At 45.0% G+C, this 10,862-nt stretch overlaps 2 protein-coding genes across 2 annotated transcripts in view; one reads left to right on the top strand and one right to left on the bottom strand.

Moving 5' to 3' along the window:
- Positions 1-2,571, top strand: part of LOC109507411 (BTB/POZ domain-containing protein 2) — a 5,561-nt gene extending 2,990 nt beyond the window's left edge. Inside the window, 3 exon segments of the mRNA XM_019856826.1 lie at positions 68-245; positions 330-476; positions 1,204-2,571. Coding sequence (XP_019712385.1) covers positions 68-245; positions 330-476; positions 1,204-1,365 — 487 coding nt within the window. The 3' untranslated portion in view covers positions 1,366-2,571.
- A 104-nt stretch (positions 2,572-2,675) lies between these two features.
- LOC109507410 (elongation factor 2) lies at positions 2,676-10,358 on the bottom strand. The gene is made up of 14 exons (XM_019856824.1): positions 10,198-10,358; positions 8,634-8,848; positions 8,250-8,431; positions 7,964-8,175; positions 7,590-7,768; positions 7,388-7,493; positions 7,038-7,290; positions 6,096-6,291; positions 5,875-5,998; positions 5,232-5,474; positions 4,721-5,074; positions 4,046-4,228; positions 3,645-3,777; positions 2,676-3,427 (listed from the first exon to the last, which is right to left on the bottom strand). Exons 1-14 carry the CDS (start codon positions 10,198-10,200, stop codon positions 3,234-3,236), a joined length of 2,577 nt encoding a protein of 858 aa, XP_019712383.1. The 5' UTR covers positions 10,201-10,358; the 3' UTR covers positions 2,676-3,233.
- Positions 10,359-10,862: the final 504 nt, after the last annotated feature.

The raw sequence follows: 10,862 nt of genomic DNA, 5'->3' as shown, positions 1-10,862 counted from the left end.
TTCCCAAAAAACCCCCCCCCCCCGCACCCACCCCCCAGGAAAAAAAAAATCAGCGAATAGGAGAAGCAGTGAGTTGAGAATACGTGGGAGAACACCGTAAATTGTGTTCCAAGCTCGCTCTTGTCTTCAGCTAATAATATGATGATCATGTTTCTAGATTCTCAGTAAACCGGAGGATATTTGTGGTTGGCTTCGGCCTTTACGGCTCGATACACGGGCCGACGGACTACCAAGTCAACATTCAGGTATGATCCGGAGGCGCACTCGTTTTCACCCATGTTGTTTTTCTGTATTCGGCAATGTCTGCTGTCCTGCTTCTCTCCGCCTAGATTATTCACACGGACAGTAACACTGTGCTGGGCCAGAATGAAACGGGCTTCAGTTGCGACGGCTCAGCCAACACCTTCCGAGTCATGTTCAAAGAACCAGTGGAGATTCTCCCCAATGTTAACTACACCGCCTGTGCTACACTCAAGGCCTGTATCCAATCATTTTTTTTAACCCTTTCATGCACCCTGGATATTTTTGGTGGGGGGAGACGGTAATGTATTTGATTTTTGGGGTTATTCAAATGTTTCAAGTACAGACTGCATAGGTTTGACTATTTTCAACCAGCTTTTAAGTACGAAAATTCATTACTTTGCATGCCAGGCCAATCGTAAAAAGATGATTGTACGGTAAACTTGCCAGAAATTAGGGGTGAAGAATTTCACTTATATGGGAGAAGGTCTCAGCTAGTCTCATTAAACACTTGGCTGGAGAAGCGTTATCAAGCTCATTATCTGGGGGAGTGGAGGGGAAGGGGGGGGGGCAGACATGGAACAATAACCTGCCTCATTTTGGAATTGAGAATTTCAGTTGTGGGAGTCGCGTCTCCACCGGTCACCGTCACAGTAAACACTTGCTGCAGAATCATTATCGAGCTCATTATCTGGCGGGGCGCTGACGTGAAATCAACAGCCCCCCCGTGTTCCACTACGCGTGGATGAACGTGATGTACTTGTGCGTGCGCGTCTCTGTCCTACCAATTGGCTATTGCCACTACGCGTGGATGAACGTGATGTACTTGTGCGTCTCTGTCCTACCAATTGTCTGTTGGGGAAAAAAATGTGGCGTTCAATTACAGAATCTGAAATCGACTCCCATGACTATCTGGTAGTGGTTACTCACCCCCTCCTTCTCTCTCTCATTCCTCCCCTACAGGGCCCAGACTCTCATTACGGGACTAAGGGAATGCGAAAGATCACACACGAGTCATCAACAACCGGCACCAAGACCTGCTTCACCTTCTGCTACGCGGCGGGTAACAATAACGGCACTTCGGTCGAGGATGGACAGATTCCCGAGGTCATCTTCTACACATAGTCACCTCTGACATTTGCGGAGATGTTCCATCAAATGTGACAGCCGAGGAAGGCAGCTCCCTTGGGGGGGCTGTGTGTCAGGGTGGGGGCGGGAGAGGTCTACATCTAGGGGCTCATCTGTCATAATTCTGTTCCCTCCATACGGTGCACTTCGGTTGGTCGCATTGGAAGACAAATAGCCATGAGGCAATAGGTCACAATATTGTGTGTAGTATGTCTCTCTCTTATTCCATCTTTCCGAAACTGATGTGACTGTTCATGACTCCACAGCGCAACAAAAAGCAAAGGAAAGGGTGTACCTGCTGAAATTATGAGCAGCAAGAATATCTCCGCTGTGGTTTGCCAACCAAGAGCTTGACACCGAATGTCACCCTAAGCTAGTCAGACCAGCATTTTCACAACTACCAAGTCAGCGGGTAGCTGTCAGTTCCGCCCATCTGCGGATTTCAAAGGCGTTATTCAAAGCAAAAACTTCTTGACCTTTACAGTACCGTTCGATAAGCCAACTCGTGAGTTACTGCAGTAAAAACGGTTTGATCTTGTATCTATCTGCCGATATCCAAAAGCTCTCGCACTTTCTTGGCCTTTGCATAGTTGGTTGGTTGATCATTTTTTCAAATACCTTTGTCTTTTTTTTTTTTTCCTTTTTAATTTTGTTGTAAATATATGGGCCCGGGTCGTGGAATCGTTTCACAAACCCCGGCTGCCACAAAGTTGCTCTGTGTAAAGTCAATCAACGAGACTGAGTCCCCCGGCAGACATCAGCGCAACGAAAATATTTAAGATTCCAACTGCTTTGGTCAAACTGAAGGCTTTCGGAAATGGAATCCCTGCATCACATCAATTGAATCGAAATGAGGCATGGTCGACAATAGACTGTGAAAGTAGATTCATTGGTCATCACGGAGAAGTAAATGCATGCTCCAAATAGTACGCAAATGATCGTTGACGGCTTCGGGAAATGCATTACCGGTAAGAAGCGATAAAGCAAATAGCCTCTTTCTTGAATCAGTTCAATTATTTGCGCAAAAGGTTCTAAGTTCAGAATGAATTACTATTTCCAGAAGGCAAGTTTTTCTGTATTGAATATATAATACTGTAATATCGCTTCAAAAGTCTTTGCAAATGTTTTTTTTTTTTTAATCAGGCATTTATTAACATTCTCTTCTCTATATATACGTCTTGAAAACACTTGAATAAAGAGTGCAAAAAAATGAGTTCATTAGTCATGAATGAAGGGAACTTGAAAGAAGATACTGGTGCTTAACCGCATCATTTTAGAAACTTCCAAATAATAAAAGCCACTTCATCTGCAGTTGCATGTTTTATTCGTGAAGATCAATGGAGCGCTTGACCAATTCCGCAATGTTCTTGCTTGCAGTCACTTATTACATTATTGCAGCAGTATCACAGTGCACCTTCGAGAGCCGTTGTATCCGATGAAATGGCAAAGGTGGGGGGGAGGGGGGTGCAGAAGACTAACTCAAGGAAGTGATCATCTCACAGTTTTATTCCAATACTTCTTGGAACCTTTGGCCTAGGCACTTGGTGTGCTGTTGCTGTTAAATTAATAGGGAAGCATCATTGCTCCCAAGTGGCCTGTAACAGCACACGCAAAAGTTTTTTTTTTTTTTTGGGAAGTCGGGACTCATTGTGCAAACTTTAAAGCCGGTGCAAAGATTTTTAAAGTGCCCATAAGGTTAAAGAGGAAGTCAACCCCAAAACGTTCTTTACCAAAAACATGTTCTAGGCAGCCCCACCTGTGAAGGCGCATAGAAAATGACGGTCGAGAAATTTTGGTGGTTGACTTCCCCTTTTAAGATGAAATGATAAAAGAGTTGGACATGTATGTCGATCCAAAGTCGCTCATTACAATTTGTCCAGGTAGTTGTCCAAAGCGGGGATGCCTTCCTTGAGACCTTTACGCTTCCTAATTTCAGCAACGACTTGGAAGGGTTTGCTGGCGGGGTCTTTAGGGTCACCTTGGAGAATTTGCCAGTGATCAAACACGCATTGTGGAAAGGCTTGGCCTCCAGTGTTACTGCGCAGGTCAGCGGTGAAACCTTGAAAGAAATAATAATTCACATTTCAGCCACCCAAAATTATTTGAGGGGGCTCAATGCCTGTCCCTCGTAAATAGACGTCTACTGTGAATGTTTTGTTTTTTGAGGGGCAAAGGGGGATGGAGAGTTTTGTAATCTTGTTATGTGACTGACCACCAACAGATGTCACTGAAACTTCCTTGGGGCCATTGACGCTTTCCCTGACTAAAGCGCTTACCGAAGGATTCGTTGACGGGCAGGTAGGCTTTGACCACAAACATCGGGGTTCCGATGACTTGAGATTCCTCAAACACGTGACCTCGCTTCCTGTTCAGAACACCATAGATCCCGCCCACCACTGCTTCAGGGCACTGAATGGGGAGAAAAAACAGAAATGACAGCATCAAACACCATTTGTGGGGAAAGCCAATGAGAACATTTGTCCCGTGAAATTGTTCAGCTTCCAGTCGTGCAAGGAGATGTGAAGATTCGTCATCCGATCAGATTTCTGCCTGTTTTGTTGCCTAATCTGCGCAACGCCTTTGCACATCAGTTGCGCTGCTGGCCCCTCTAATCCTCGGAACATTAATGGGACTGTTTCCTTTGAAGAGGCAAACTTGAATTTGATTGCAGCCACACCTGAATCTCCACCAGGTACACGGGCTCCATGAGGCGAGGCTGAGCAGTGAGCTGGCAGGCGTACAGAACCCTGCGGGCCGTGGGAATGATCTGTCCTCCGCCGCGGTGGATGGCATCGGCGTGCAGCGTCACGTCGTGGATGTCGAAGCGGACCGCGCGCATGTTCTCCTCACACAGCGCACCCTGTAGAATGAGCACAACGTTGCTGTCAAACCATTTTGCTTGTGAAAAAAAACTTTTTTAAAATTTTTTTTTTATAAATTTAATTCAATGGATATCGTGTTGCATTTTGCACCCTGTAGAATGAGCACAACGTTGCTGTCAAACAAAAAAAAATTTTTTTTTATTCAATTCAATGGATATCGTGTTGCATTTCCTGGTGTCTGTGTGTGTGCCATTGCTACCTGGGAGCAGGATAATGCAGATACACAGATATAAATGGAGAACCGGTAGCAATATAACTTCGCACAGGATAGCAAATATACATGTGTGAGTATTATGTCTGTTTACGTGTGCTAGTCCACCACTGGTGTTCAAAAAAAAAAAAGAAAGAATTTGCATGTTGCAAATATTTGGGATAATGCTATACTGGAGTGTGGGGGGTGGGGAGTAGGGGACCACTGTACACACAATTAATGGATAAATTGGCTTTGCAGAAAATTCACTGATGGCCACCTCTTTAGTCGCCCACTGGAACCCAGCCACCACGCTGTCCTTAATCTCGTTGAGGTACTGGACCCCCTTTGTCACGTCGATGAGTAAGTTGGGCCCGGTTCCATCGGGACCAAAGCACCAGATCTTCCTCGCTTCGGTCACCTCCCACTCATACTTGTCGGCCAGGTAGCGAGCACGAGCCTTCAGCTCCTGACGGGCCGTGACATCTCCTTTCTCAATGTCTTCGGCCAGGCCGTCTGGGAAAGGACGAGACTTCATGAAGAGGCGATTGTGTTTGTTGGGAGACTTGGAGAGACACATCTGGTCAGATTCCTCTGTCACTGTCTCTCTGTAAGACACAACTGGGTCTGATTTCTGGGGAAAAAAAGGGGGAAAGAATGTAGATTACAATTCTAAGTGTTATACACAATATAAATAAAGCAAGTATCAATGAAAACGGCATCGTATTATCTTTATTAAGGCAGACACGGATGCGTTGGATCTCATTTGGTGATGGGTGTGGATCCCTCACCTTCAATGGAATGCAGGCATGGTCCTCCTCCAAGTCCTTCAGGCAGATCTCCAGGTGCAGCTCCCCGGCTCCTGCGATGATGTGCTCCCCAGACTCTTCGATGATGCACTGCACCATGGGGTCGGACTTGGCCAGGCGCTTCAGGCCCTCCACCAGCTTGGGTAAGTCGGCCGGGTTCTTGGCCTCCACGGCAACTCTGACAACCGGACTGACGCTGAATTTCATCACCCTCATGTTGTGGGCCTGCAGAGGCACACAGTCGCTGAGCTGAAACATGACTTTGGTTGTCAGAAATAAATAATGGGGGGGGGAAGCCAAACATGGAGGATTTTATATCTAACCTTTAAACACTCAAGACTGGTCAACCCGTCAAAACGGGATATATTTAATCAAACCAAAGCTCCATCATTTTCTCACAAGTAGGGATAAAATGTTTGGTTCTGTTACGTTGAGGAATTTAGCAAAACATAATGGCTACCTTGCTAGCTAACCTCCGTGCTACAACACGCTATCCATTTCGGTTTCAATCGCTTTGCCTCGCCCAAATGGGTGCCAGTAGGAGTTTTTTGCCATTTGGAAGTAGATGTGACCTCATGGTGAAAAGGTCGACAGAAGAAACAATTTGGATTGAACCACAAAGTACTTGTTCAAAAGTGGTGATGGTCCCTGTCTTAACCAGGAACTGGTCGACTCCAACGAGGCCTACGATGTTGCCACACGGAACATCTTCAATGGGCTCCACATATCTTCCCATCATTAGGATGGTCCTAGATAAGAACATGAACAACATATTGAGAAGGTCTTACACCATATTGAAATGTGTTTTGTTTTTTTGGCGGGGGTGGGGGGTATACATTTGCTAACCTTTGAATAGGCTTGACATAAAGATCCTCTTTCTTCCCAGGGGTGAAGTTTGGCCCCATGATGCGCACCTTCTGGCCGGTGGACACACATCCAGAAAACACGCGGCCAAATGCATAAAAGCGACCCTTGTCACTGGTTGGGACCATCTTGGAGATATACATCATCAGGGGACCTTTGGGATCACAATTCTTAACACCTGTAAAATCACAACAGGATGTCAGAATGGACTTCACATGCACGTGCTGTAAGGCAGGGGTTGCCCAAGTGCTCCTTACCGAGAGCTCCTTATTGAGCCTTTTTTAAATGTTTCAATCGTCCAACACACCCGATTCAAATGATCAGGATCATTATCATGCTTTGCAAAGTTTGCTGATGAGCTGACTTCCAAATGGTGGGATGTGTGATTTCAGTTTTCAATGACTTTTTTCATCAAACTTTTGTTGCAATTTTGGTACATCCGCTTGGTTTTTGTCCCCCCCAAAAAACAAAACAAAACAAAACCGTGTGACTCAGCAATTCATTTCCCAAAATAGTGACTCAGTCTGCCTTTGTTTTTCGATGAGTGAGCATCATCCCACTCATTCATCTAAGGCAGGGATGGGTCATTTAAATGCTTCATTTGGCATTTAGATTTATTTTACACTGGTTTCTGTTTGTAAAACATATTGTTTTTATAATATGTGTTTTTTTTTTTGTTAAAATCTTTGAGGTGTCTGGAACGCATTAATTTATTTTTATTTATTTCCAAAGGGAAATGTCACTTTGGTTTTCGTGCATTTAGATTTCAGTCAGACTTACATGTGCAACGCACTATAAAGTGCCACTGTAGTTGAATCAGTACTTCGACATACTTTTGACACAGTTTTTTTTTTTTTTTTAAACTTCTAGTTAAGCACAGTGAGTATTTTGTCCACGTTTGATGAGTCGCAATCTCCAACTGACCCATGGCAGCTTCATCATCTCCCGGGCCCTCGTAGAGCAGCTCACAGCGGTATTTCTGAGCGGTGACAGGTGAGGGCAGGTGGATGGTGATCATCTGGAGCAGGGCCTCTCCGGCAGGCAGCCAGCGACGCATCACTGCCTTCAGCAGAGGCTTCCCTTCCTTTTCTTTGTCCTCCGAATCCAGCTTGATGTCCAGCTTCTCAATGAGTTTGGCCGTCTCATCCTTCTTAAAATTCATGATGGCGTCAAACACCTGGATGGAGGCAATTGCAGACGTGGTATCAATGGGAATTCTTCAGTCCCTTATTTGAATGAGGCCTTTGTGAGGCATTCAGAGAGCAGCTTTTCACCTTAAAGATTGGGTCCAAAACGAACTGGCAAAAAGAGCGAGGATATTTCTGGCCGTCAGCACCTATAGCAGTCTTGGTGAACTTGCCGGTGCTTGGATCAACATATCTGCAAGTAGCACGTGAATTATTAAATATAGCGGTGGCTCGAGAACTCATCCACTCATTCATCCATTTTTTTGTATCGTTTCCTGAGAAGTTTTACCTGTCTCCCCACAGTTTCTTCATCATGTCTTCTACTTTCTTGCACCTCTCCGCCGGACTCATCTGAGCTTCGCCTTTCGCAACAAACTTGGCCACATACATCTCAGCAAACTGCTTCAATGTGAAAGCCCAGCCGTGCAGGCCAGAGCCAAAGCCCACTGTACCTATAACAGGGTCAATCTGAGGACAAAAGACAGTTTTTGGTTGAAAATACATGATTGGTGTGGCCAGAATGAGCCACAGGCATAGTTGATTAATTCAGTGGGTTTTCGTCCATCCCTTTCACCCAGGGGTGTCAAACTCATTTTTTGTCGCAGGCCACTTGCTTCCCCCTCAGAGGGCGGGTGCAAAAGTGTGTTTCAGTCCCCAACTTACCAGGATGTTGCCCATGGGTCCCCCCTCATCCTCTCCATAGGTGGAAATAATGACGTTGACGTTCTCGATGATACGCTGGAAGGTCCTAAACAGCTCATCGGTCTCCAGCTGAAGTTCCAGCAGAGCCCGGTCCATTTTGTTCATCATCAGAACTGGCTTGATGCGCTCAGCAATGGCCTGCCGCAGTACGGTCTCCGTCTGCACGCAAACCCCTGCCAGAGGAAATAAGAGATGAGCCTAACCGGAGGAGATTCACACCTGGGGGAGGATGTTTGAAGGAGATTACCAGAGACACAGTCCACCACCACCAAGGCACCATCGGTCACCCTGAGGGCCGCCGTAACCTCGGACGAGAAGTCAACGTGACCCGGAGAATCGATGAGGTTGATGAGGAAGCCGTTCCCATCTTTGCACTGCTTGATGAAGGCCAAGTCTTTGTCATCGAGCTCATAGTATAAGGAGATGGCCCTGCAAGAACAGGAAAGAATGACGCCACTTCATTTTGATATCTGGTATAAAGTGTAGCCGCCACCACATGGGTCATTTTTAATTGTTTTTTAGCAAGACTTCCATGATCGACAACTACGACTGGGGAAACCTGTCATGGCCTACATGCTTTGTCGCTTTTGTGTTTATTCCATTGAGTCCAAAAGAGCTTGAAGGCACATACGTCGATTTGATGGTGATGCACCGCTCTTGCTCGTCTTTGCGCGTGTCTGTGAAACGAGTCTCTCCGGCGCGGGATGAAGCGATGATGCCCGCCTTGGATACCAGCGAGTCCGTCAGCGTGGACTTGCCGTGATCCACGTGGGCGATCACGGACATGTTCCTGATGTTGGACTTCTTGTCCATGATGGCTCGGATCTGGTCCACCGTGAAGTTAACCTGGTGAAACATCCTTACCTTTACTACAAATGGAAGCGCATTTCATTCCCGGTCTCTTAATTCATGTCCACTAGGTCTGCAACCGTTCCAAGTTGAGTTATAAAAAGAAAGTCATTCTGAAACTGAATCTATCAGGCTGGCAATGAGGACTAAGGCAAACGTTGTACTTTGGTATACTGCCAGCACACTTTTGCTGTCTGAGCAGCCTTAACAATTTGTAGTCAATGCTAACAGAAAAAAATGACTATACTAAGCCTTAAATTCACCCAATTCTAACCACTATACATAAACATCCCCACAATGTGTGTTACAAAACATGGGCTGGCGAAGTCAGAGTGTATAATAAGGTTGTCATTCATCACTACCCACCCACCTATATATACAGTACTCCCTCTCCATGTTTTATGATACTACACTGATTATTATTGTTGTTTTCTCACACGTGCACAATGTCATGTTAAATTATCTCAATTGTAACTTTTTCCTTACAAAAATAATAATCACTGTCAGGGATGGCAACGTAATTATCTGCAGTTAGGGATTTGAATCTGTGTGGAATTGGGACGTACTCTAGGTTTTGGTATAGTCGGCTCATTATATAATTATGTAAACATAACAAAATGATTTACTTTTGAAATCAGATTGGTTCCAAAAATGCTTGTAATATCTTAATGTTATTTTAAAAAAAACAACAACAATCTGATGACATTATTACAACCGAAATTAAGTATCCTTATCCAAAATTGGGCAGTATTACTCATGCGAAAGTGTCCCGAATTTTGTGGCACAAATAAACGTGATAAAACGTCCGTATTTAGTCAACACATTAACTTTATTTAGCCCGCATCCCGCGATTAAGTCTCATTTTAATGGGCGAAATTTAATGCGCAGTACATGCAACTTCCTGTATTTATGCAACCGTCTTTTAAATCACGTTACGTGGTTGATGCGAGTGAAGCCAACGTCATCCCTGGATTCCGTTTTGTAATAACATGTTTATTGGATATGACGCCAAGCAACGGCATATAAAAATAATGCTTTGCTATGGTCGTCACTGCGGAAAGTAGGCCGAGGCTACAGCCTTGCATCGTTTAATATTTTTCAGTTTTTTTTTTTTAATCACTGAATCCCCCACACAGGCGCACATACCACCAGACGTTGGCACCCAAGTTCGCCACACACTCCCATGCCCATACATATACACGCAAACACATACACGGGCTCTATACGCGCCTCGTAGCGTTCATGCAACAACAACCTAGAGGTTATTTTTGTAATCTAGCGACTGATGAGCCACGACAGATTGTTGAGTGCGTACATGTAGTCAACGCGAGTCGAAACAGACTCACCATGTTGACAATTTGGGTATCTTCGTCACGTTATTGCTTGCGGAACGCCGCGATGGGAAAGTGCGTACGGAGACGCCGCAGTTGAGCCAGGCTGCGCTGAGGCGCCTGATCAGCAGAGGGCGCTAGCGTGCTCCTCTAACGGCAGGCCCGGTTTGTGAGGAAAAAAAATGTCATGTGCGCTGAACAAAAACAGAAACGTAACGCTTTCGTAACACTTTTGTTTTTGCTCTAATTTCCATGAGGATATATCAAATCTATTTTTTGATGTACACAAAAGTTCTATTTATCTCAAGCACTGTTCATAAATCTGTCTAAATTTGCTGAGATAATCCATCCACCTCACGCGGGTGTGGCACATCAAGATGCTGATGAACAGCTTGAAAACTCAGAGGTCAGGTCACTTGTAGATCAAGGTACCACTCATCATAGGTACTTATTAGTAAATGTTTTGCTGGTCAAACTTTGCTGGCACACGTTATTTTCTAACCAATCAGTAAGAGGAGTGAAAAAAAATCGAGTATTATTTATTGTCCGATTTGAAATCTGACACCCACCACTGATCTATTCTGAATTGTCTATTCTCTTTAGAGATCGGAACCCTTGAACGTCCGAACTGTTAAGAAAACTAAGTGTGCGAACAACAACTAGCCTTCTGGTTAACCTTT

Source organism: Hippocampus comes, unplaced genomic scaffold (genome assembly GCF_001891065.2).
Source record: "Hippocampus comes isolate QL1 unplaced genomic scaffold, H_comes_QL1_v1.1 scaffold105, whole genome shotgun sequence".
NCBI classification, from domain to species: domain Eukaryota; kingdom Metazoa; phylum Chordata; class Actinopteri; order Syngnathiformes; family Syngnathidae; genus Hippocampus; species Hippocampus comes.
The sequence above is the reverse complement of the archived record's forward strand: the minus strand, read 5'-3'. Positions and strand labels throughout refer to the sequence as shown.

Coding starts and splice junctions, on each gene's coding strand:
- LOC109507410 (XM_019856824.1), bottom strand. Junction 7,494..7,589: donor AAGAAACTGTGGGGAGACAG/GTAAAACTTCTC, acceptor TGCTACTTGCAG/ATATGTTGATCCAAGCACCG. Junction 7,291..7,387: donor TTTTGGACCCAATCTTTAAG/GTGAAAAGCTGC, acceptor GCCTCCATCCAG/GTGTTTGACGCCATCATGAA.